General features: G+C 41.7%; 1 protein-coding gene across 4 annotated transcripts; it reads right to left on the minus strand.

Annotated features, from left to right (window-relative positions):
- Nucleotides 1-1,122: 1,122 nt before the first annotated feature.
- On the minus strand, nucleotides 1,123-21,236 carry RAB43 (RAB43, member RAS oncogene family). 4 transcript variants are annotated; one of them, XM_074879760.1, is made up of 5 exons: nucleotides 14,056-14,157; nucleotides 13,281-13,338; nucleotides 11,029-11,232; nucleotides 10,560-10,743; nucleotides 1,123-9,645 (listed from the first exon to the last, which is right to left on the minus strand). In XM_074879760.1, the coding sequence occupies exons 3-5, from the start codon at nucleotides 11,215-11,217 to the stop codon at nucleotides 9,392-9,394; spliced, it is 627 nt and encodes a 208-aa protein (XP_074735861.1). In that variant the 5' UTR covers nucleotides 11,218-11,232; nucleotides 13,281-13,338; nucleotides 14,056-14,157; the 3' UTR covers nucleotides 1,123-9,391. The 4 variants fall into 4 exon arrangements, with proteins under 4 accessions (XP_074735861.1, XP_074735858.1, XP_074735860.1 ...); XM_074879757.1 differs by lacking the exons at nucleotides 13,281-13,338; nucleotides 14,056-14,157 and adding an exon at nucleotides 20,969-21,236; XM_074879759.1 differs by lacking the exon at nucleotides 14,056-14,157 and having other exon boundaries at nucleotides 13,281-13,530.
- Nucleotides 21,237-27,588: the final 6,352 nt, after the last annotated feature.

A 27,588-nucleotide genomic window follows, 5' to 3' on the forward strand; every position in this document is an offset into this window, starting at 1 on the left:
CTTATTGGCAGCAAGACAGGCAGGTTCCAAGGCTCATACCAGGTGTCATTGGTGTATGCTGTGAAAGGCCAGGCTTGCCTTTGAAGGGCAGGCGTTTTACAGGGTTTAGAGAGAACTGTTCTACGTGTTATATTTTAGGACTGTATTATAATAATTATTTACATAAATGGAACTCAGTTTTGCATAAACAGTTACATTTTGCTTCATGTCACAGCCTTGGAATTCACAACTTGCTTTTCCCTTTGTATTTTTTGGGTAAGTTGGTTTTTTCCCCACACAGATTTAGAAACTATACTATAGATGTGCAGAACACATGTGAAGTACATGAAAAAACAAAGCTCAGTATCTACAAAGAGTAGGTACCTGTTAAGAGCGACACTTGCATTATTTATCTCCTACACTGATTCTCTGCGGCGCTGTGCACACCAGTGACATGTATAGGTACACCCAGAATGTTTCAGTAGTAAAAAATGTGTCATTATTAGCTGAATTATTAGTTAATTCTCTTTACCCAGCACTCTAAGGAACCAGCTTTAAAGCATGGCCATTTCATTGAAAACTAGTGATTGCAGTTTTAGTAGCTGAGGCTGTTACTGAAGTAGTAGACTGAATACAGAACCAAGTAATTCAATATTTGGCTCCTGCAGATCAAAAACCCTCATCTACCATTGTTAGAATTAAAAAGCCAAGGAAAAAGAAAGGGGTGTTGCTTTGTTTAATTTACAGCCATTAAATAAAACCCAGGATCTAAATGTTCCCTTGGGAAGGTAGAGTTGTAACGACATTGTTTACACTTAATTGTAAGCACTAAAAAAGTTATTTGCACTTCTCCAACATTGAGGACTTGGGTTTTCACTCTTAATCTGCCATCCAGGAATGCTGGAGGGTTTACTAATTTGAAACAATTTAATGTGCATGCACTTATGTAAGTGATGGGCAGTTGTAAAGATAAGAGGAAGAGGGTTAAGCACTGTTTAATAAAGAGTACATTAGATCATATCTTGTATAAAAGTAGAAGACCATACAGCACTGTAGAATTGGATACATAATTTCTTAAAACTTGATTTTGTTTCTGATAATAAACCACAGCAAGGTACATGCATAAAATAACCACAAAAGATATTAATTGCCAAATGTTTACTTTAATTAAACCGTTTTAATGATATACAGTACAATGTATCCACTACTTTGCTAAGATTCACAACAAAAAGCGGGTTTCGTATGTTTAAAAATATTTTTCATAATAAATTCATAAATAGATGAAAGTAAAGTATAAAAAAATTACTGTAGTATGCAAGCTTGCTCCCTTGTCTCCTCATATTCCAAATGATCTAGTCAGTATTGTGATAAGAAAGTTTAAAAGCAAAGTAGCTACTGCTGATTAGAAATGTAGAGCCTGCATCTCTTGAAGAAACCTTGAAAAACACCAACAGATTTGTCCTAGAAAATGCAGAATAATTTTAACACTGTTACCATCCAAATCCCTCAATAATTTTGGAATGCAGTGAATGAATTCAATATGAATTAGAGATTTTTATTTTTCTCCCCAAGTGTGTGAGCCAGACTCGCTTCAACGCTATCTAGTCTCTGGAGACGTGGGGTTTATATCTGTCAGATATCAGCGAGTGAGGCACGAGAGAGGGAAAAGCTGGCTGGCAGCACTGAGCACATCTGACTTCAAAAATCTTAGCATTTCTCCTTACAGAAGTATAAAATAGAAATCTTTTAAAACCGTTACAAATAACTAAATTCACCTTCTGCTCAGTGTACATCTGCATCGTCTGGCAAGCAGGACGGTGCCCGAGCTCACCGCTGGCTTCCCCTGGTTTTGAAATGGCACGTGGATGTAGCACCACTCCAACACTTAACTCGAGCTGGTGAATCCCTTCTATGACAACACCAAACTGGATTAGCAAAGTTACTCTCCTCATCAATATTATCACACTCTTAAGAAAATGTATATAGCATTTTATTTTGTCAAGTAACAAACTACTTTTCACACTTACTTAGAATAATCTATTTGAATACCATTTATAAAGGGAAAAACGCTTACGCACAGCATTCAAATAGGGAATGAACATGAAAAATACAGAATAATAAGGATGCTCTGCCGTTCACATTAACGTGTTTTGGTTTTTTTTTCTGATAACTATTTCCCTTTAGTGCAAAATCCGCTCCTTACAAGTTTTGTGCTTTTTTGCAGTGGTAACTCGATGCTTTTGAAGAAATTGGCAGGCACCTGCCTGCAGCTTTAATGTCTCTGAAAATTCAGCTCTTGACTCACTTTTAAAAGGTACCTTCAAATTGCCAAGACAAGTTTGCATGCTGTGTTCGAAGGACAATCTTTCATTGTTTTCACAGACAGGAGTTTAGATATCCACAATCACCCCCTTGCATCTTTGTATAAATCTGTATTGCTTATAGAATTTATTGCAGAAAAAATGGGTGTTGATGATCACACGTTTTACAGCACAGTGCAGTGTAATAGGCTGCCACTGAGCAGTTACTGAAAAGAGACTGGCTTTTGGATATAAACAGATTGTGTTGGGCAGGTGCTCTAAAAAGACCATTTCTAAGGAAATACAGTCTTTAATGTTTTCCTCTGCTTTTCTCTGGAGAAGGTAATCTTTGTGTCATAAGGTGGTTGTTTTTTTTATTGATTGAACAATTAGAAATAACTGCTACCTTGCCACAGGTCATATGTAAGGTACTTTCTCTAAGCTAAAATTTACAGAAACGTGGATCCTTTTAGCTAGCTATTGCATCCAAATAGTGTGTACTTTAAGATGTCTAAGTGAGTTTATTGGGGAATTAAAGTTCAAACTCCTACAGAATACTCAATGATAAGGTTTATGTTCTTATGAAAGCTTAAAATAGGTGATGACTGTTCTTAGTATCCTAGTCGAGGCTTTAAAATTAAAAGATATCAAAGTAGGATTTTTTTAATGTTATGACTAAAGAAAAATAGTTCACTTGTAGTATTTTAAATTTTGAATGGGCTATGTAAGCTTTAGACAGAAGTGGCTGAAACAGAAGCAGCTTTGTGAAGCTGCTATACCTCCCTCATACCCTACCCTGACCTACACTACCCCCTTGGCTGAATGATCGCAGAGCTGGACTTGATTGATTTCAGAGTACAGTGCATTATACATACACATTGCAGATAGTAAGTGTCACAGGAGCAGGAGATTGATAGCTATACATCTGCAAAAACCTGTTGGTTATAGCCTATCTGGTGGCCCTTCAGCACTTTGTGATGGGAAGAATCCTCAGTTTTCTGTTAAATTTGAGGTTGAAAGAAAGTAGAAATCAGTGTCAGTTGGATAACTGAATTGGAAATAACTCAATTGAAGTCTAAAAATATCCTGCAAAAGAAACATGGAAAGTGACTTTTTTAATGATAAAGAGAGCCTTAATAAATTTTTATCAAGGTATGATCTTGGATCTTCTAATGGTTTTCAAATGGTGTCCTGGGGCACCTTTTTACCTCATAATGGAAGGAATAGGTTTTAAATCCAGCTTTAAGCCAATTTAGGAGCTCTCCTAATACTAAACTCTGCTGTTACCATACACTTAACTAATTTAGCAGTCCACTCTTCTTCAGTATAGACAGCAGTCAAATTTCTGTTGTACAAGAAGTGGACAGGAAAACCCATAACTATTTGTGTAGTGTATTATTTTACCTCTGGGAAGGAAAGTATTTTCTTTGAACTGAGTAAGCATTGATTAAACCTAACACATTTTATCGGACTAAACAGAAGATCTTCCCTGACTGTTACTCAGGCTTCACTCTTCTCATTCTTGTGAAGTTATTCTGTTCCCTTGTTTTCCACTGGCCGCTGACTCATATGGAAAAACAAGACTATTGTTGACACAGTCTGTCTTCAGTGATGCCTAAAGTTATGAATGTAATACAGGTAACTACCTTTATCAGTATTCAAGTAATAGAAACCCTTATTTGAAAAAACACAGTGGAAAAAAAAAATGCAACCCTTTTGTGCTTTGAAGAATTATTTTTAAAGTGCATTTTAACATTTTTCAGTCATATTAAAAAAATGCTATCTAAGATCAGGATAGGAGAGTATGCTGGCTATTTTTATCTAACTTCTGGCAACAATTCCATGGACAGGAAATATACATTTGGGTTGGTTTGTTTGTTTTGATTTTGTAACCTTGCTGTTTTCCAAGTAAACTGAAATGAAATGATAAAAAAGATGCAGAAGGCTAAACTTGTGCCAGAAATCAGAACATCGAGTTGTGGAATAGTTTGGGGTTTTTTTTCTAAAGTACACAGTGGGGACTGCAATTAAATGCTTCCATTTGAGAATTTTTACAGCTTCGAATAGCTCTATAATCCAACTCAATAGAGTTAAGAGAAATCTAACATCACCTGGCCAGTAAAAACTGAGATACCCAGGAGGCTGGTTCTCTAACTGAAATCTCAGTGGGATGATCAGCACCAGAAGATACTACAAAAGTAAACTGAGCCAGTATTTCCCAAATCTGTGAATCTCTTCTTATAGCATGGAAAAGAATTGTCAAATCTGAGAACAGCCTAAACAACCTGAACAACCTAAAGGACTCTGCTCTGTGACTCTAATCACCACACTTCATACAACTGTAATAAAATGTAACTGTTAATCTACATTAACAATGTGGCATCGTTTATTGCCAAATTTGTAAATCTGGAATGCCTTTTAGTTGATGAAACAACTTAGTATCATTTGAGAAAGCATAATTAAGTGGCTAGGGTGATTAGCCTAAACTTTGGGCTTCATTTCCTTTCAATGTGACCAAGAACTACACGTCCTCGGCCCTGTTGCTGTTTAATTGCCTCACTTCTTGTACCACAAGGGTGGGAATACAAGCTATGTGGTCATCACCAGCTACTGGGGCAAAGCGAGTCATGTGGGAGCTACCTCTTCACAAGAGTACATACTCACTCCAACTTCCTTGGAGCTTCCCTGTTTACTGGTTGCACACTCTACCCATAACCTGGTCTCCACAGAGAATGACTGACAGGGGTTAAAGTGAGCACTCTCCAAGGCTGGAAGATACCAAAAGGAGAGTAACTTTATTTTTCAGTTTCACAAAGCATGTATTGTTCTCACTTCGTTTTCCTCCAGCACACTGTTTACCCAAAATAATGCAGTAGGGTAAACTTCAGTGGTCTGTTAACATATAAATGTTTTGAAAGCAGGATAGGTAAAGATAAGCAATTTCTATTAATGAAAGAACATATAAATTCACCTTGTTTTAAAGAGACTCTCATTACAACATTGAGTAAAACAATACCACGAAGAGAAGCTAATAATGTTATTACCTCCCAGTTCCCTCAGGATTGGCATGAGATGGCAAAAGACATTCAAATGGTCAGCTGGCTGGGACTAAGAGATTAAATAACAGAGGTGTAAATATCAGGGGGACAATAGGTACTGGGGCAACTCAAGGAAAGGCTTTAATATTAGTTATTTAAGGGTGCTACCATGTGAGCATATACATACGGTGACGTACTACTGCAGTAACACAGGTATATTGCACATGACAATCAGCTCTATTCTTCAAATAAATATTATCTTCTTTAAAGGCAAGGAAACTGAGCAAGAGCTCTACTTCTCATGAAGTTCTTAGAAGCTATGTGGTATTAGCTGGGCTTCATTTTGTTGGTAGTTTTTTCCCCCCACAAAAGTGACCTGCTTTCCAGTACAGTGAAAGTGATAAAATCATTAGGACTTTTCCTCTGTTCTGAAGTATTTTCATTTTTTAAAAATTTTGTTTTGCAAAGCAAATGTTAGCAGGTTTCTGGGCTGACATTTATTTGGTATTATATTTACTTAATTGTAAATATTTGGACAAGTTCCATCCATGATGATGGACTGGATGAGTAACTGCAGATAAAATTAGCTTAAATCAAAATCAATACAAAGGATAACAATGCCCACGCTCCTGGGAACCACATTCTGCTGATGATTTCATTTCAGTATTTGCCTCTGCATTCCACTCCTAAGTGTTACAAGGCAGGGATCAATGTCCCCTTCTGTGTTTTTGTAATATTTTGTACACTTTGCCAACAATAAATGATAAATACTAATGCAAATACATGCTCAGCCAAGAAGACCTGCTTAGAAGCAATTACTGTACCATAGTCTTGTTAATGTTCAACTGCCAGCAAACAGGTTCCCTGGCAAATGTTTATGCTGCGAACTCTGATCACGCACTACTGAATTATTCACTTGATGCACATTTGTAACCTAAGATTTGAGACTGAGGTTTTTACCCATAAATCTCAGGTTTATTGCTACTCACTCTTCACCCAGGTATCCTTTTGGTTTCAATAGGATTCACAGAATTAAACCAACAGGACTGTCTTCCTAATACTTGAATTACATAGCTAGGTGTGTGAATTACAGATTTAATAAGTCTTCAGAAGGGGAGTGAAAAGCTCTAAGCTATGTTTACCGTTTATTTCTGGTCAAGAAGCTATCAGCCTACTGAGTATTGTGCTATTACTAATAGCCAAAGAAAGGGTTTGGTAATTGAAATAGCCTTTTACTACTGACAGCCCAAGCACTGTCATTCATAGCTGCTACTATCCTGAAAAAATAACCCAGGTCTCCAGTCTATTTCTTTGTTCCCTTTTGTTCACTTAGGCAGGGCATGCCAACTTGTATTACACTTGTTACAACACAGAAGAGCCACCAGTTAGAAGCCAAAGCTGACTTAAAGCCACAGACTTAGTTTTCTACAGCAAAATGAAAACTAATCTGAATTGGTGCCTTCATCTGAAAGCCTAGTGAACAGATCACTGCTGCTGTAGGTCATGTTTTCTGACTGAAACAGACTAACCTGCAGACAGAGTCTCAACCTGCAAGACTAGCTTAAGAGATATATGGGGGCAAATTGTAAGGAAAAGTATAGGGCTCAGTCTAATTCTACTTGTTTACTAAACAAACCTCAAGACTAAAGAAACAGATCAGTAATTTCTCAGTTCTCCATCTGCTGTAAAAACACAATCATTCACTGACTGTATTGGAAGCAGCATTTATGTTCATTGTGCCTCTTGCTCCAGTTTTAAGATGAAGTACTATGTAAACTACTGATTTCAATCTGAGCAGTAGCAATACTGTTCCTAAATGTGAATTTTTATCAGCATGGCTTAAATAATTTGGCACTGATCCTGCAAATAGTGGGAGGCTGAGCTTATCTGAGGGTCCATGTTCAAGCATGCAGCACTGCAGGACTGCGACATACAGATGTAAACCATAAGAAGTCAAATGCTTCCTAATATTCTGTGTCTTAAGGACCATCTAACCAGGAGGAAAAGCAGTCATCAGGACTGAGTTTTAGCTTGGACTGTCTTCACAGTTTCTTCCGAGAGGGGAATACAGCGTTTGCTGATCATTAACAAAGCGAGAGTTTGGACAATTCTCATTTTCAGTGTCTAGCTACTGCTGGACACTTATTGCCTGTTGTCTTTGGATACAGGAGAGCTGGGAATGTCCTGGAACACTGTCCAAAAATACTACTGAGTACTGCAGCTCAACCTGCCCTTCCATATAAAACATCAGCATTGTGAAAACTATACTAATTGAAAAATTTAAGGCCCTGTCGCTCTTACTACTATAAAACTTGAGAACTAACCCCTTAGATTAGAAGCAAACAGGCTACAAAGCATACGTAACTCCTCAAATTATCTACCTCATAGTTTAAAAAAAATCAGAAAGACCAGAGAATGTTTTAATATTTTCTGTAGGAAGATGGATAGTATTAAAATTAGGATCCGTTAGCCCTTTCTTAAATCTTCCTGATTTTCATGATAGCGGGTAAGTTGAATGGCTAAAAACTGGTATAGTCCTAGTAGCAAACTAATCGAGGTCCTTTTTGATCAAAAGGGACAAGTGACTTCAAGTGGGTGCTTTCTGAAAATGACCTCCTTCACTATCAGGATTGCAAAAATCACTTGTCACCGCTGAACACCTTTGCTTTAACTGCAGAGTTAAAAATAATCCTACTTCTGCTCCCTTTGCAAACCCATTTTTGTAGGATGCCTGAGAGTAAATCCAGAGCGGACTCTGCCATCAGTTCAACTGCACCTACAACATATAATACAGAGCTGAATCTGAAAGACTAGTATATGTACTTGAATTATGAAATCTATTTTACTTAATGTAGACTTTTGATCAACAGTGAAAGATTTTTCCTGCTGAGTGTTTTCAAGAAATGAAAAGCAAGTGGTAGCTTGTGAAAGGGAGAGGAAAGCAGTTGAGTACAAATTTGGGAAGGAATCACTCAAAAAGATCTCGTTTCTTACAACCAGCAAGTTGCAATGCATGCAGTTTTCAGCTATTCTGAGGTCTTCTTTCCCATTATATGCCCAGATTGTATTTAAAGAGATAGTTTAAAAAAAAAAACCAAACCAAAAACCAAACCCACTATGCCACTTAAGCAATAAACACTCTGGTAACAATGTCAAATGTATGATCAGAATTAACCCTGTATATGACCATTAGGCACATGGCAGGAGATCATGGCTACCAGTCAGTTCAAGGTTTCTCCAGTTCTTGTTTCCAGTGGTGCAGGTCTTGAGTTGTGGAATGAAATTAAGAGACCTGAGGGCAAAAACTCAGTGATACCCACTTGGAAAAGGGAGCTATCACCGTGCAAACAATAATAAATGAAATGCATCTACCCCCTCCTCAAGGCTATATTTAAAATAACTACACTGGTCCAATCCTGCTTGACAGCAAGTCATGTGATATTGCTCAGGCTGATTTTGCTTTTAGTTAAAATTGTAACTTAAAAAAATTACAACAAAACCTGAGAGCAGGCTTCTCCACCTGGGCCTGCTCCAATACTAGCTAGCAATCCATATGCCCTAGGACAGGTGACTGCTATTTGGTCCTGTAATAAAAACGTTGGGTATTCTGACACTTGAAATACCTTTATCAAAGACACGGTCACTTTCTGGTCATTGGTGGCGTGCTGAGACACTGTCAAGATTGCCTATTCCAAAAGTGACCTCCTTCGCCAACAGTCCCACGCTAAATGCTTCAGAACTTTGGGTGTGCATCAGTCTCTTCCCCAACCATCTGTCTCCCCACCCCACATCACCAGTTGAAAGTTGTTTCCTCCACTTTAACTTGTGCGAAGGTTACAGAAAAGAAAATGGTGGGGACAAATGTTGAGTAAGTTTTTCAGAGGGTCTGACTTTCAGGACTACCTCTCAAAAGTCCCTTTTTAAAAATAAGACACCAAAGCAAACAGGATTGTGTCTAACCTCTACAAAATTGCTGGTTTCACAGAGGAGGAGAATATGGCTACCGTGCTACTCAGCATTAGGGTGAAGCACCATCTAAATTCCAGTAAAGTTAGGGATATCACCTAGCTCATATCAGCAACCACACCCCCAGCCTTCTACAACGTCTTTGCTGTCAAGCTTGATGCTGTCAGTATTCTTCTCACTGAACATAGGGCCTCCGTGCCTCATCATGAGCTCTGTAGCCATCTTCACAAAAGCCTCTTCCACGTTGCTGGAGTCTTTCGCAGAGGTCTCTATGGCACAGATAATATTATCATAGTGTTCAGCCAGACTCTGTGCTTCCTCCAGCTGAACCTCTCGAAGGTCACTTAGGTCAGACTTGTTTCCTGGAAGAGGACAGAAACAACAGAGTAAATTATAATGGCTATTTATGTCAGGGCAAGTATTCAGGAGGAGGTTCTCAGGTTGCCCAGAGAAGCTGCAGAATTTTCATTCTTGAAGATTTTCAAAATTTGACTGAAAAGGCCCTGACCAACCTGACGTTAGCCTCACTTTGAGCAGGAGGTTGGACTAGATAAACCTCCTAAACCCCTGCCAACCTGTGTTTCTGTATGGCTCACGAAGAGAACAGAACAAGTCAGTTACTGAAGAGTGTAGACCTTAACAGAAGAAAAATGGGCTAGCAGTGAAACCTAAAACCACTGTGTGAAAACAACAGCAGTCTGCTGGTACCTACAGGAATCTAGAATAGTACTGATGTTGTATCAGTGGGTCTACAGGCCCCAAGAGCCACATCTGAGTCAGAAACATTGGGGCTGGGAAGCAGAACTTCTAGCAGAGAACTGATAAACCCCGATTGCCCTGAGGTCCTTCTGAAATCCCCTGTCTGCTGAAGTATGTGGGTGTTCCAGTTCACCAAAACATGTCGGCTTGATATGATGGAGCTTCTCTGGGCCCAGGAAACCTTATGATCCTTATCCTGAGAACAGCTCCACACCAGCTGTGCCTCAGAACCTGGAAATCTTGGGTACCCAGTTCTCCATTGAGACGCAAAGGATTCAAAGCTGGCTTCTGATACAGAGCTGTCTACTTCTTAATGGAAGTTAATCAAAGCAAAACATTTCTGTTTTGATGAATCAGCACTTTATAATTACAAAAAAAAGTTGGGAAAATTTCCAACCAGACCTATTACATCTTAACTTCAATCAAAATTAAAACATCTAACCATCTTAAGCAAGTATTGCAACTCATTACACTGTACAGTAACCTGTAGTGCTTGGTATTAGTATTTTAAACTCACCGATCAGTAATTGTACTATGTTGGAACCAGCATACTTTCTCACATCCTCGATCCAGCGAGGAATGGACAGGAAAGAGCCTCTCTTGCTGATATCATAGGCTAGGATTGCTCCATTGGCGCTGCGGTAATAACTCTGGGTGATAGTTCGGAATCTCTCCTGGCCAGCCGTGTCCCAGATCTGCAACTACATAAAACAAAGCAGACAGTGAGACACTGGCTAGCAAGCTTTCCTGAATCAAAAGATAGGACTTGATTCAATAGCCTTATATGTAATATCTTTTGGCATCATGCTTTTCTAGTCCTTTGTTCATGACTTAAGGATGATAATATACACTGGAGAACGTTTTTGCACTTGGCTGCTCAAAGTTTGTATCTGTATCAACCGAGACACTCCGGGTTCCTGCAGGTGAGCGCTGATGCATCATTCTGGAGCAGATCATGAAATTATCACTTGCATGTCCAGTCCTACCTCTTTGACACCTTCTCTAGCAGAGTTAGTAAAACATGATGTTAGTCCACAGCCAAGCCACTCCATCATCTGGTGTGTCACTGAAACGACAGCCGGGCTTTCGCTAGCGTACTGCCTGTGGTACTGACGTGGTTTTGCCCGTTCTGCTACAGGGGCAGTAACAACTGCAGTAGGATGTGGTAGTATCATCTGAGAACACTGATGCTGTTTTATAAGGAAATATGAGACAATTAAAAGAATATATATAGAACACATAAAATGTATAAAAGAAATGCCAGCAATTCTCGGTTTCAATATCGTCAGTCAAAGATCTAGTCAGCTGTCCTTTTTCAGGTGGTAGAACAGACATCACATCTTGTCAGGAAGAAGAAATGCTTAGCTTACATACTTTTGCCTAAATCCAGCAGCATAAGAACTACGAGTTTAGTATCAGGGTTTGAGTTCCCAGTACTAGATGTCCCAGAGGAAGGAGTCAAATAACTCAGTGTGGACAAACACAATATCCTGCTCGTAGGGAAAATTTCTTTTAAAATCCTCTTGTTTTATAGGTTGTCTAATGTTCTGGAACATGATGGCTTATAGTCCAGGAGCTTTTAATCTAAAGTAGCTGTGGATATTCTCATTCTCCATATAAATCTCTAATCCTTTTTCAATCTTCCAAAGCTCTTGGCTTCAATATATAGTAGCAATGAAACCAAAGAATTTCCTTTCACAAATTTTACATTTTCTGTCCTTCTGTTGCACTTTCACTTCTCTATCCCCAAATAATAAAGGAGAGACTACTGCTTGTCTTTTTGTGCCATTCCTTATATTCTGCATCTCCTCTTAACTGAGACAGGACATAAGCAAATACTCCTGGGTTTTTTAATCTTCCCATATTGTGGAGCTGTTGTTTATTATTTCCTCTCTCTCTGAACCTCTTTATTTTAAAAAGCTGACAACAACTTAACACAACGTGCCAGTGATATTTTGTACCAAATAATATGGAATCATTTTTCTATTTATTTCTTTTGCACATTAGTATTTCATTTGTATCTTCTGACTCAGCCTTTCACTTTGGAAAAGGCTGTACTGATCAGATCACTTCCCTGTGCTAACCAAGCATTTAGATCCCAAATGAGGTATGTACAGCCTAAAGGGAATCAATCCAATGAAAAAGTACTTCTCAGTCCTGGTAACAGTTTTCTCAGAGAAGGGGAAGGGAGTGTAATGGACTCAGAAAACAGAAAACCACAAAGCAATGATTATTAATGGAACACATAATGATTTAGAGCAGTCAACAGACAATTATTAGAGACACAGAAGTTCATGGCAAGTTTATGTATGATGTTCTCTGTACTCAAGTCTCCCACTAGACCTTTGTTTCTGTTATGTAGTTTTCAATCTCAATACTTGATTAGGTCAAGCGCAAAACAAGGCTAATAATGATTACCCAACTCTTGGGAGAGGTCTGAAAGATTTTGTGCACGCAGAAAAATTATAAACTTTTATTATTAAAAAAGTTTAGTTTAACTTACACTTTTCACATGGCATGTACGAATAAAAGCGATGTACCTGCAAAGTGACTGAACAAGCCAGTCTTGGGCCTTGTGCTGTACACTGGATTTTGAAAATGTCTAAGTGAATTCCACAGAATTACAGAATCAGTAAGGCTGGGACAGATCTGGGGAGGTGACAAGGCCAAGTGCCTGCTCAAAGTGGGGTCAAAAGGTAATTCTTCCAGGAAGAATTGCTCCATGATTTTCCCAGGGACCAAAATGAGTCTAACCAGCCTGTAGTTCCCAGGATTTCTTGCCCCTTCTGAAGATGAGTACAATACTTGCCTTTCTCTGGTCCTCCCCAATTTCCACAGCCTTTCAATAGTGATAGAGCAACCTCAAAGTGTCACCAGCAAGAGCTCACAGCACCCCCCCCACATTTTTTTACTTAAGCATTTATGTCTGGGTGTTCACAGAACTGAATTCAGTTGCTGAAGCCCTGGGTGTCCTGCTGGGACCAGCAGAGACCACAGGTCTGACCTCAGGAGCTCAAACAGCAGTCTCCCTCTCAGCCCACATCCTCCAGGCAAGCTCTTTCCCTCATGCTCCCCTACCTGCACTCCTCTTCTGTGTAAGGACTCTGAATCATTCAGCTTTTTACACAATCTTCAGTTTGTTGTATTTTTGCTCTCGTTGCTGAGACTACAGTATGTATGAGACCCACAGGCAGATACAAACCTATATATATACGAACATATATACCAACTGACACACCTGTGTGTCACTGTTCCCAGGGCTTCTGCTGGCAGAAGGGGCCAGGTGAGTGCTCACTCTGTTTCAGGGAAAGACAGATACGGGCACAGTTTAAGGACTTGCTTAAGCCAAACTAAGACAACACTGTCACCGAAGACTTGCCATCCCAGTTGCATATCCTTGCCCTCTCCCTGCACTGAAACTAGCACCTGTTAATCTGATTCACCATACAGCTCAATTCACTGACGTAACTGAAAAACAGGGTTTTTTCCTTTTGTTTGAAGGGTTAACACTAATTACACAGCCACGTGGTACTGAAAGCACACAGACTGCACAAGGAGGAGGGTGTGAGGATCCTTTAGAGCAATGGCAAAGTTGTCTTGCACCAATCAGAGAATCATCTAGGTTGGAAGGGACCTTGAAGATCATCCAGTCCAACCGTTAACCCAGCACTGACAGATCCCAACTCCACCAGATCCCTCAGCGCTGGGTCAACCCGACTCTTAAACACCTCCAGGGATGGGGACTCCACCACCTCCCTGGGCAGCCCATTCCAACGCCTGACTACCCGTTCTGTAAAAAATGCTTCCTAATATCCAGTCTAAACCTTCCCTGGCGCAACTTGAGGCCATTCCTTCTTGTCCTATCACTTATTACTTGGTTAAAGAGACTCATCCCCAGCTCTCTGCACCCTCCTTTCAGGTAGTTGTAGAGGGCGATGAGGTCGAATCACGAGTACGCCCCTTCAGTTTAACTTGTTGCTGAAGGCGGGTGTGAACCGATCCGATAACCTCACCTGAAGCTGAGCAAGGAGTCCTCCGACAGCCTCCTCTGCCAGACCTGCACAGAGATGGCAGCTTCAGCTCCTACGAAGCACTCTGCCTTGCAGCATGCTCAGTGTGCAAAGGTACTTTCGGGGGGGGGGGGGGGGGGGGGGGGGGGGTGGGTAATAACAACTCGCTCCTCACAATTTGGAAGGTTGAAAACCTGTCCTGTCACATCGCAATTTTAATAACTATCTCATTTTAAATCATTAAGAACACACACTACGGACACACACAGAGCATGCAACTATTATGAACCAGATTACCAAATTTAAAGCAAGATGTAATCCTAAAGGCAAAATACAGCTAATTTGCTCAACAGCATCTTTAGAAAACTCTAAGAAAAAATATTTATCTATAGCATGAATCAGTCTGATATGATTAAAAAAATAATGTAAGTTATTACAAAAATACCAGTTCTGCTCCTAAGTAAACACTATTTTCTCCAGTAGGTGTACAGAAATTTCAGGCAATTCTATTGAAAAAGAAACATGGCAACTATATATAAATACCAATCACAACTAGAATTTAAAACTACCATTTTATAGTAAAAATTTTACATAGTCTCTCTGTTAAAACTGTATTTACATGTATGCAACCCTTGACAAGAAATAACAACTGCAAATTCTTCAGAAAAAATTTAGTCTATTTCTCATTTTAAAGCCCCTCAATATAAGTTAACTGTAAAATCAAAATATGAAATTAACTGTATTAGCCACAGATTACAGAAGAAAGATACAATCATATATTCTTTTATATTTTGTATCGCATCTGCACTGTATGACACAAAGTTCTTAATAATTAATTTCCTCAATTTAAGTGCTTCAGCTCTGTAAATAATGTGATGGCAGCCAGGCCTGTCACTTAGTAACCTTTTTAAGCAATTCCTGATTTTGTAAGTACTTTGGCAACAATTCTGGTGTAAGAAAGACAGAAGTTGGGATTGCTGGAGAACTGTGTTGGATTCACCTGAGGATACTAAGAAAAAAACCCCTATGAAATAGAAATAAGAGATTGGTAGCAGGCCTTCAGGGGAACCACCCCTAGTAACAGATGAGGACAGGCTAAAGAACAGAGAATAAATACCCATTGTTCAGAAGGAATATGACAGAATACCCTAAGTGAACAAAGACAAGAAGCCACCTTCCTTGTGCTAATTGTTTCACTATTGAATGCCCATTTACTTACAAAAGCTGGTTATTTTGATCTGCTTTTAGCTTTGAATTTTTTGGACAGCAGAGCCCCTAGCACTGACTGGTACTGAATAGCAAAGTGCTAAACCAACTATTAACTCCTGTAAGATTTTTCATGACTCCATATAATCACCGCAGAATTGGAGCTTTCCGTAAGTACATTAGACAAAGTCTTGAATGTTTTTTCCTATTTGCTTTTTCATCTTTTCCTGTGGGGAAGGAGCACAGAGGGAGTATGTGTCAGTGGGCCCTTGGAAGGAGGCGGGCTGGGGTCTGCCTGGCTGGGGAGCAGCTGTGCTGCAGAGCCCCTGGGGGTCTTTGACCCACAGCCAGCACTGCGTCCTGGCAGCATCCCCAGCTGTATTGACAGGACCGAAGCCAGGCAATCAAGAGAGGTGATTATTCCCATTTAATTGGCACTTACTAGATTCCAGCTAAAATACAGTGTTCAGTTTTGGGGCCCCCGTACAAGGCACTGCAGAGGGCAAGTTCAGAGGAGGTCAGGTAATCGGAGTACATACCCTGTGAGGAGAGTCTGAAGGAAACACTTATTTGGCAAGGGAGAGGGATTTGAGATGACCTGTTAGCTGCTGCCCAGTACCCAGGAGGAGGTTATCAAGAAGGTTGAGCCAGGCTCTTCACAGTGGCACATGATGGGAAGATGAGAGACACCAGAGAAAAACTGAAACAAGGAATGTTTCAACTTGAAGTAAGGAGGAAAACAGAAGGTGGGTCTCTGGAAGATCATTCCAAGATGTCTGATTAAGAAAGCAGAGTTTCAACTATAGAAATAGATGAAGTGTTGAAAACTGTGAGTGACCAGTTGACCAAAGAGCACGCTAAATGAGTATTATCAAATAGATGGATGTGGATTCTTCTTACATTGATAAACATATGGTTTATCAAAGGTTAATGCTTTACAAATGGCCTCAAGACACGTTAAATAATAAGTTAGGTAGGGAGAAATTAAGTACTTTCCTGATTATTCTAAAGTATCACAGGAGTTCAGGTTTACTTTTGCTTGTGAAGCAGCATTAAACTAAGCACATCCTACAGCTGATACCTTGTCTTACAAAGATAGAAATGTAATTTTTGTGCTACGAATTCTTCAAAATACAGCAACTTCCATAAAATTTCCTGGTAGTGAAATGGTGGATGCAAAGACTGTGTTAAATGATTCTTAACCAAATGACTGTGTCTAAATCCTGTCATCTCAAATGGCAAACAATAATATACATTTCTGTACACTGGCAAATCACAACACTCGCTCCTAAAAAGACTTACTGAAACAATCTTGCAACTTAATCTATACAGTTTTAGCCAAAAGCAACAAAACCAACATCGGTATGGCAATGTATTTCAATTTAAAGTGATATTCGTACACTGAACAGTTAGGATAAACTGCTCCATTCAATTGTTTCCCTACAAAATTTTCAGAGAATGAGGAATGCCTGTTTCCTGGGAATGCAGCATTCCTGTTTGCTCTAGCATTACAAGTCAAAGGAGTTGACAGAGAGCTACCCTTTCCTCTGTATACCAAAGAGTATTGCTTCCACGTAATAACCAATAGCTTAATTTGTATTTGTTTAGCAACATTATTAAACACAACAGTCAGGAGACAAGACAGTTAACAAGTCATAATTTTATATTACTTGCAGTTTGGCCACATAAATGACATATTACATTCTGGGCCGTTCTGAAAGGAATATAGTTACAGACATAAGGCCTGAACAAAAGCCAAGAATCTTGATATCGTAAGGGCTGAAAAAGCTTGTAAATTAAAAAGTGCAATGATACATAAAGAAGTATTTGTTATAAAAGGAATGTGTTTGTTTTCGAATGTTCTTTTCTCCTGCTGCTTTCTGAAAGATATAGCAAGATAAAAACTATGGCATAAAAGAAAAAATATTCAGTATATGTAAAACACTATGAAATGACAGCATAAAGTAGACATTAAAGATATCAATTTATCAGTTCACAGGAGGAAATTCATCAAAAGAAAAGGAATTTTATTATTACTAACCTCAATTCATGGACTTAGACATAGGAATGTCCTTCCCTGTCATTATATAAAATCTTAGTTCCATCTTTTTATAAATATCTTTTCTTGCAGTGACAGAACACTTACAAAACATTTTTGTTCTGTTTGCCAGATTCTTTCTATCACTCAAAGAACAAGTAATTATTTTATCAATAGGACTTTAATCACTAGGCATTAAGTCAACAACCACAACTTCTGGGAACTACAGTCGGTACTCTAGGATTTAGCCAGCTAAGAAGGACGTATTTTACGGAGAGTAGCATGCCACAATTTTAACGTGTTAAACAGAATATACTAGGGGCATTTTTTTAAAAATTAAGATAGACTGTAGACATTTCATGAAGTGGAGGGGGAAAAATTCCAGATATACACTGGTCCGAATTTGCCTTTGTGGTAAAAGTCACAGTGGTCACCGCAGGCCAAACCCCTGCGTGGCACCGTGCCACACAGCCTGCCTTCGAGCTCCAACACCCCCATGGCTCACAACGGCCCGGCCCAGAGGCACTGCCTCGTATGATCCCACATAAGGTCTGGAGATCTTAGACAAAGAACAAGAAGAGAAACAGAAGACTGGATGGCACAGACAAGCTTAGGTATTCTTCCTCTCTGGAAGTGGCAAATCTCTGCAAATCAGGGTTAGCACATATGGGGAAGTTTACAATACCAGCGCTTTACTGTTTTATTTCTGAAGAGACAGCTTCAGTTATCAAGACAGTCCATGAATAGCTCCTTCTTCAAGCACTAACATCCCTTTATACATGAAGTTTAGTCAGCTTCAGTGCCTGATGAAGCAGTAGTGTATGAAATATCATTTGAGACACTTGAAAGAATACAGCTTTAAGATGCAAGGAAAGCCTTGAGTTAAAAAGGGTTATTTGCAGAACCTTAACCTTTAGTATCCCAATGTGCTTTTTTTTTTTTTCTTGTCCAACAAAAATGCATCAAAAGGAAGCGAGACTTAAAATCCTTGGACTCCAAATGTTTCAGAAACATTATGTAACTGTAATAACGACAGCTGACATTTTAAACAGAAAGGGACACTAACACAATTAACCTTAAAATGTTTGTTTCAATCTCAAAATAAGTGTCCAATTCATACTCACTCAGTTGTGTTGGTGTACTATCCTTAGCCTGACTAAAAATGAAGCTTAGGCCACTGGGGATGCGGAGCAAGTAGTATTCAAAAGCTCCTTGGGACTTTTTTGTACACACTATTGTTCTGAAGGAATTTCTAAAGATGAGCTTATAAAACATTATAAAAATGGGAATTTTCCCATTTCTGCATCATCTGCTAAAAATAAAACAAGCCTTTGCATTCCTTATGAAGATACTGTCCTGAGTAGCATAAACCCATAATGAAATTGGAGCAGCACAGAGAATCACCTGGCGTGCTTTTGTAAGGACCTTTTTGTAACGTCAAACAAATGTCATTTTAAACACATCCTGAACATCTCTTGATATGAGGCATCCCAATCAACAATTTATCTGAAACACTTTTAAACAAATGTTTTAAACAAAACCAATGAGAAACAGTGCATCTCTCGCAGAGCACATGTACAGGCTTGTTTACTAAGGGGTTAGGACATGATCTGTTCAGATAAAGTGCTCCTCCTAGAATCACTATAACCTGCACCAAAATCAAATTTGTAAAACATTCAGGATGCACACACCTACTTGCCTACTTCATAAGGGAGCTCACAAAAGTGTAATAAAATGCCTCCTTATTTTCTGTGCCCTATAGCATGCTGAACAAGCCTACCAGATTAGATGGACTGCTCTGAAATGTCAATCCAACTGGAAAAGCCTGACTGGAATTTAAACTTCACACACAACCCACACCTTAACAGACCAAACAAAAAAACCCACTAAGCAAATGTTTTCATATTCTAGCTGTGTCCCTGACTCAGCAGCTAACAAAAACAACTGTAAAGTAAATCAGCAACGATGTTGGATTAATTTGCCTGAAGTAACGCTTAAAATACTCTTCAATCTGTGCATCCCTGATTTTTTTTCTAAATGGGAGTACAGAACAATCCATAGCAAAAGCAAGCCTCAAGCGCTTGCATTTTCTTGTTTTTTGAAAAATACTTAGAAATAATCCCCAGGTTTTGTTACAGACTGATGACTAATAAAGGAATATTCAGGTGTAAATACTGATGATCTGAAAAAGCACACCTAGGAAGACGGGGTCATTCCCTGGGCTAGTCCTCCCCTACTTCTGAAGCCCATGGCTGAGACCCCTGGCACCAGGAACAGACACATTTGTCACCTTCTATGTGCCTGGCATTTAAATGGAGCCAGGTTTTAATCTTAAAGGAGAAACCCCACTTCTAACAGCTCACTTGCTAGAAAGCACAGAAGTGCTAGAAAGCACAAACAGAAAACTGAGTTTCCTTTTCAACTGTTACCCCCAGCTAGACATGATAGGAAAAGGGTATAATACTCCCAAGAAAATAAACACCTCTGCTAGGTGTGGAACTTCTAATCCCCCTCCCTTCCTAAAAAACGTGAGCCCTCATTTCTTCCATTTTCTACAGCTTTCTCTGCTTAATATTCTGCTCTCCAAAGTTAATTTGTAAGAAAAGGACAATGGAGGACTTTGACACCTACTTTGGTAAACACAGACCAAAATTCAACTGCAATTACCGTATTTCTATGTCACCAAAAGCTTTACAGTTTTATGCTCAGTGATTGCATTAAGCCCTTCTTGGTCCCACTGGGGTAAGGACAGCTGTAGGGCTCTGGTCTGGAGAAGGGATTGATCCCAGCAGCCCCCTACAAGCTGCAGGTGCTTCAAGCGGTTTTTCCCTGCTGACTGACCATGTTTCTGTGCTCAGCAGCCCAGTCTGTCGTAGGGAATCCGTGTCCCTGCGAGCCTGAGTGTAATTCCACTGGGTAATTGTCCCATCCTCTTTCTAACCCTAACGACTAGCTGACTCCCTCCAGCAACAAGAAAAGTCAAATTTAGGGTTGATCTGTTCCGGTTTGAGAAGAACTATAGAAGCTGCACTTTCTGAGACACCCTGCAAACCGTGCCTTAAGGTAACTTTCACGTATGCCGAATCTAACGGCTGCTCCCCCGGCTCCTCTCGGCGTGCCGGTTCCACACCCCTCCCTGGAAGCACGGCAGTGCAGCCGCGGGTCCCTCTGGCTGGCACTGCCCCCCCGCCGGACGCCCGGCCGAGGAGGGGGGGTGCTGCAGCCCCAGCACACCCCAGGCTGAGCCTGCCCGCAAGCCCGGCTCTGCCGCGGGGCTCGTCCCGGCGCTGCCGCGGGGCCGCCGAGGGGCCGGGCGGCGGGTCCCGCTGTGCCAGAGCCGCGCCCGGCCCCGCCTCGCCCGCGGGAGCCGCTCGGGAAGGCGGCACCGGCGCGGGGCAGCCGGTCCTCGGAGCGCAGCGGCGGCCGCCCACGGCCAAGCGGGCAGCGGGCCGGGGCAGCGGGAGCCGCCCTCAGGCGGGGCACCCAGACGGGCGGCCCCGCTCGCCGCCGTCTCCCCCGGCGGCGGGGCCGGGCGGCCCCCGGCGGCATCTCGGCGGCCGTGCCGGCCCGGAGCTGCGGGGGGGCGGGCGGGGGAGGCGAGCCCCAGCTGCCCGCCAGCCCCGGAACCGGAGCGGTGTCGGGGCCGCCCCGCCCCGGCCGCGCTCCGCTCACCTTCACCCGCTTGCCCTGGATCTCCAGGCTCTTCATGGTGAAGTCCACGCCGATGGTGCTGCCCTGGCGCTCGGCGAAGGCCCCGGTTTTGAAGCGCTGCACCAGGCAGGTCTTGCCCACGCTGGCGTCCCCGATGAGCACCAGCTTGAAGAGGAAGTCGTAGCTCTCCTCCGGGTCGGGGCCGGGCCCCGCCGCCCCCGGCGCTGCCGGGCCGGGCATGGCGCCTCCGGCCTTCCGCCCGCTGCCGAGGGGAGCCGGGCTCTGCGCAGCGCCCGCCGCCCCCCGCCGCGCCGGGCCTAGCGCCGGGCCCGCCTCCCGCCCGCCCCCGCCCTCTCTCCGCCCCGGCCCGGCCCGGCCGCCTCCCGGGCATGTCCGCCCGCCGCGGAGGGAGGCTCAGCCGCGGGCACGGCGCCGACCTCGCCGACGGGCCGGGTGGGGCAGCCGGTCGCTGCGGCCGGGCCCGCCGTAGGCCGCCGGCAGCCCCCTCCCGCGGGCCGGTGCCTGCTCGGGTCGCGGCGCGACCCACATAAACCACCGCGTGTGGGCGAACGAGCGCGCCGGCGGCAGCTGCGCGGTACCCGGCGCTGCGCTCCTGCGGCCACACCGCGCAGCCACGGCCGCGCCCGAACAACCCGCTGCAATTCCCGTTAAGTCACCCGGGACGCGCAGCTGATCTGCCTCGTTGGCTTTTGATTTTCAGGTCCGCGCTAGGGCGGGGTTTGTTTCCAGAGGCACAGTCCGAGGCTCCGCGCAGCGGTTTTTCCCCTTGCGAGGTGCTGCGCTGCTCAGAGACGGCGTTAAAACGGTGAGCGCCGGGCTGCGAGGGGGACACACACAGCCGTGGGGACACACACACACACACACACAGCCGTGGGGGGACACACACACACACAGCCGTGGGGGGACACACACACACACAGCCGTGGGGGGACACACACACACACAGCCGTGGGGGGACACACACACACAGCCGTGGGGGACGCACACACACACGCAGCCGTGGGGGGGGCACACACGCAGCCGTGGGGGCACACACACACAGCCGTGGAGGGACACACACACACAGCCGTGGGGACGCACACACACACAGAGCCGTGGGGGCACACACACACACACACACACACACACACACAGAGCCGTGGGGGGGGCACACACACAGCCGTGGGGGACACACACAGCCGTGGGGGTGCAGCTGGCACCGGGCACTGCAAGAAGTGTATCAGCAATCGGGAATTATTTGTGTTTGAGCTGCTCCCCGCGTTATCTGCAGAACAAACCGCTCTTTGATAGGCGCTCTCCTTTAGATTACGCCGTGAGTCAAGAGGCTAATAAAAACCAGCTTTACTAATAAAATACTTTGACACAGCACATTTTGTTATTCTGTTCTTTGTAACAAAGACTTGCCACATTCCATCCTCACAGTTTCAAATGATGAAAAATGAAACTGTTTAATAGCAGAGAGGTAAAACTTCTCATAGGTAGTTGTGCGGGAGGAGAACAACCTGGTTTGCGACTGAGCCAGCATAGACCAACCAGGAGACCTCATCCTGAATTGCTCTGAATCTAAATATTTTTGGGTGATGATTCCTTTTCTGGTCTGGATATATATTTTTGGTGATCCATGGTAACCTTGCAGCGAGAGCAGAGGTATCGGTGCTCTGTCAGGCTGGAACAAAGGCTGGCTGTTCCTGGTAGCCTGCAACTCTGAATTAAGCAGGCCACTGAATTCTAGGGTATTGATCAACCAGGACAGAGGAATTGTTGAAGAGGAGGTAAGACATCACGGTGCATATGCTCGCACGCTAATTAGCACTTTTTATGTTTTCAGTGTCTGACCAAAGCACTTCAGGGAATTTATTTAGGAAGAAACTTTGCTAGAGATGTCAGTCTTTAATATTCAGAATTAATTGTATGACCTCATTTTAGTGGAAAAATAAAGGTGCTACTTCCGTGAAAATAATTATAAATCAGGGATTCCATCATCCTTGCTGTAGATCATTACAAACTCATTTTCTATTAACTGTCGTTGTTGCTTGTCATCATGAGCCTTTAACGGCATCTAAAACAATTCACCAAACAAAACTCATGAATTGTCACATTATGTTGTTATGTGAGGGATCTTTCATCAGTTCTCTCAAGTTGTGAAAGCTGTAAGTAGTGGTTTGAATGTTAAAATGCTTGTCTTTCTTTGATTAATCCCCAGACTCCATTTGGGTTAACACCTGCTTCATGCAAAGATTAGGGAAAACAAAATGGGTTTGAGTCAGTTCCAGTTTGTCTGTATTTGAGAGTCATTCATCAGAGAAGAGTAGAGAGTGCTAGAAAACACTCTCTAGTAGTCTCTCTACTAGCGCTACTCTAGTAGAGTAAAACAGAAAAAAAACAGTAGTTTTTTTACTAGAAAACAGTTCCAAATCATGGTAGAAGCCCCTCTATACTGGCCGTAGTCACAGTCTCCTCCTCACTTGGCTTGTTCGACAAGAGAAGTTAAATTTCAACTCTAACAAATGGGTTGAGCTGCAGAGCCTTTGCTACCGGTGCAAGGTTGCTTGCAGTTTCCACATTTGATAGTGGAATTTGGGTGGTGAGACTGTATTATATTTCAAAGCAACTGCTTGAGATTTGGAGTTATGAAGCAAATTCATTAAGTTCTGGCCCTCTAAATAAACATGTAGAGTGAGCTCATATGCAACACTGAAGAAGCACCAGGAGGAGTCCTGAAATCTATCACCCATCTTCTGCAGCACTACTTGAAAGAGCAGAGGGTAGGGGTTCAAAGCAAATTCTGTGACTATGCAGTGACTCAGTAAGTTTATACATTACTGAAATTCTATGCAGTAGTAAGCATTCATTCTTAATAAGTTCCAGTGTGGATGCAGAACAATTGCCAAAATTGCTCATGAAAACCAAGGTGACTTGAATTATAGCTTGGTTGGTGCATTGTTTATACTGTGTTCCAGAAAAAAAATTTCAGCAAAGTTCAACATTTCCTCCTTGTATTTATAGTGTAAGCGTATTATTTGATGTGTTAACGCTCCTTGTGTGGTACAAGCTTTCTCTGGTTAGATTTTGGTTAAAAGAAAGTTTAAGCATATGTATTTCTGGATAGCTTTAGAGCCTGCCGATTTTACAGACGGGTCAGCTTGAACAGGTTGATTTCTTTGAGACAACAAAAGTTGTTGTATATTGTACTTTCTTTTTTAAAAGAGGTATCTGTTAAATAGATAAATGTTTACTTTTAATAATAAACATAATATATACAAAATGAGAACTACTTATTTTTGGTTGGTTGGTTGGTTGGTTTGTTTTAAAGTCATGAAATCATGTTCCCATACTCATTACCTGACATGGCCCCATATATTCAATACATATATTCTTGGTTGTGCATATTAAATCATGCACGCTTTGTGACTCTTGAGTTTATGAGAGCAAACTGCTCTTTTTCCCGTCCTATAATATTTTTTATATTTTTGGAGATTAAACACTTCTACTCTTTTAAAATTTACCTATGTTTGTGATCATATGGGCTCTGGCTTTTACTTCCAGGCAGTGTGAGGTTATCTTGAAGGGATCTTAAGTTCCAATTTACCACAGGCAAGGCCACCTGTTTGAGTCTGCTGGGCAATGTAGTCTGCAGCATTATGGGGTGTGTTCTTTTACAAAAACTGATTGCTCTGAATTTTAACCAGAAGAATTTTGTAATAATAGACTGTTTAGTAATTCATGCTGATTTAAGACTATTTGTTTCCATAACTTTCTCTTTAAAGTTTAGCAGTGTCTGATGTTTGTCAGTTAAAATGTTAGTAGTTTTATTTGTAATTTGTTGATGTTCTAAAGCCTTTTTGAGCAAAAAGAGAATGAGGAAAGTTACCTGACTGCTTAATGTTTACAGGAGAGGCAAAATTTTGTCCTCTCTCTGGGTGGGGTGTAGACCTTTTAACTCATTTGCAGAGGGCCAAGACAAATGAATGGGTATTTTGAGGACTGTCACTAGCCAACAGATATTCTTAGTGTACACGACAGCCTCTCTTTTCCATATCTGTATGTCTGTGTTCAGTGTGGGAAGTAATTGGGGAGCAGCATATAGATAGAGATGCTCTTTAAGGTAATGGTAAGAATCATAATTAAATTGGGAAGCCCCACAGTTTTACAATGGGTTTTTCCTGGAGACCCTTACATACTCATTTTTTCCACACTCAACCCTTTGTCCCTCAAAGCTGCAGTGGCTGCAGCACCTGGAAGACTCCTGGAGTCTTGAAGAATGATGCCACTTAGACCTTGTATTGCTTGTGGCCTGTTCTAGCAGAAAGCCACGAAGATGCTCAGGGGGCTGGAGCACCTCCCTTACATGGACTACATTCTTAGTATTTTGAGAGAGTTGGGGGTGTTCAGCTGGAGAAGAGAAGGCTCTGGGGAGACCTTAGAGCGGCCTTCCAGTACTTAAAGGGGCTACAGGAAAGGTGGGGAGGGACTCTTGATCAGGGGTGTAGGGCTAGGACGAGGGGTAACGGTTTTAAACTGAGAGAAGGCAGATTTAGATTAGATGTAAGGAAGAAATTCCTCCCTGTGAGGGTGGTGAGGCCCTGGCACAGGTTGCCCAGAGCAGCTGTGGCTGCCCCCTCCCTGGAAGGGTTCAAGGCCAGGTTGGACGGGGCTTTGGGCAACCTGGGCTGGTGGAAGGTGTCCCTGCCCATGGCAGGGGGGTGGGACTAGATGAGCTTTAAGGTCCCTTCCAACCCAAACCATTCTGTGATTCTGTGATTGTATGAAACTTTGCTTTTGCCTGGTGTTCTGTTGTTGTACTAGCACAAGTGGCAGTGAAACCGTCGAGTTATAAGGAAGTTGCTGACCAACAAACAGGGATGAATTTGGTGTCCGAAACTTCCCAGTCAAGGATTTTTACTGAGTATTTCTCCTTGTAAGCTTGCAGAGCCTAGCCTTCCTCTGAGAAAATGTTTAGCGTCTCCTTCATGGGTGATTCCTAGCAATGAAATAGCTTCTATTATACAGTTGTTTGGCAAAGTGTGTGACTTTGCCATGTGTGATGTGTTTGTTACCCAACACAAGTGTTGAATTTGTTATCAGCCAAGTTTCAGAACAAGCTAGTAATAAAAAAATTTTAATTGCATTCATGAAGTTTTCCAAGTTACACATTTTTATTATTAGAAGCCATAAGCTATTTCCAGTTCCTTTCAGATGACTCAGTTGTGGATACTGGCTTCATTATAATTTGAAATACTATATTCATATACATAGCTTAATCATCTTCTGGATAAATGCAGTGCACATTCTCCTCTCCTTAGTTTCCAAAGGCTTTTATGGATCTTAGTCACCCATCCGTTTTCCTTGTCTGTATTCTATAGAGAATGAAAGCCAGTCATTGCATGGGTTTCATCTCAAAGAGTGTAAGAGGAGACATACCACGTCAGAAACCATGCCAATTAATAAAACAGATTTCCTGAAACACAGCTGTTAATCACAGTTTCAAACACTAAAGGGTTGCTGATGAAACTAAAAACCTTGGTTCTTCACAGTCGGGTTTATTCGGCAAATCATAACAGGCCAGTCCCCTAGTTTCAGGTATCTGTGTGGTTCCTCGAGTTGTTTGTTGACCTGTGGTATCTTGCCACTGTAGACTGTGGATGCACCTTCAGGTATGTAGGGTGAGGGGAATGAATGAAATACCTTTAAACAGTGTGGGCGCTCCCTAGTATTCCTTTCTTGCATTTCAATGCTGCACATCAATTAAATAAAGGTTTTCTTAGTGCCTAAGTCTTCTTTTCAGAGCTGATGCATTTAATTTAGGAATCAGTTTTATATAGTGTAAGTTGTCCTCCTTATGTTCTTTGGTTTATTTGCATTTGTTAACCCAATCTCTTTGTTTCTCTTTTTGGCTTGGTAATGTTTTAGTGTTGATGTAGTAAATTGAAATAAAGATTGTAAACCACTCGATGATATCAGCCTAGATATCTTTATCTTAGTAAGGCCATATAAGATATTTGAAAATGTTTTTTGAATGTATATGTCCGTGATATATGTAGTCTCTGTGTGATTATAAATACTTCTACATATGTATATGCATGCATATATGCTTGAATATATATATATGAACATATTTTCTTCCTGAAAAACACTGTAAAGGTAAAAAATATTATAAATTTACCAAAAAGTAGCGTGTTGTTGATACTGTAAAAATTACCCATGATAAAAACAGAAGTTCCAGTGAGTTAAACCACAGCTCGTTCCTGCCTATATAGCCCTATAACTAATGCATCCCATCTCGCCGCAGTTTATTAAAGCAGTTTGCTTTATCATTTCTCTACAACTGTGTCTTTGGTTTTCAAGACATTTTATCTTCTTCTGCTTACAGTTTTTAAAAGGCTTATTTTTTTCTCAGTATGAGCTCACGTTTAGTGTCTTCATTTGAAACATACTGATCTCTGTTACCTTCTGAATTGTGTAAATAGGTTAAGTAGTGGCTGTGAAAGCTTTCTTTTTCAATATATTTTCTGACAGTATTTATGGTGTAATTGCTGCGGCTTCTTCTATGTGACATCTGAAATGTCCTCATGTGAGATTCAAAAAATGGAATGTCCCATTTTCTTCCTTTAGTACCATGA

The sequence above is a fragment of the Strix uralensis genome, chromosome 10, assembly GCF_047716275.1.
Source record: "Strix uralensis isolate ZFMK-TIS-50842 chromosome 10, bStrUra1, whole genome shotgun sequence".
Lineage (NCBI taxonomy): Eukaryota > Metazoa > Chordata > Aves > Strigiformes > Strigidae > Strix > Strix uralensis.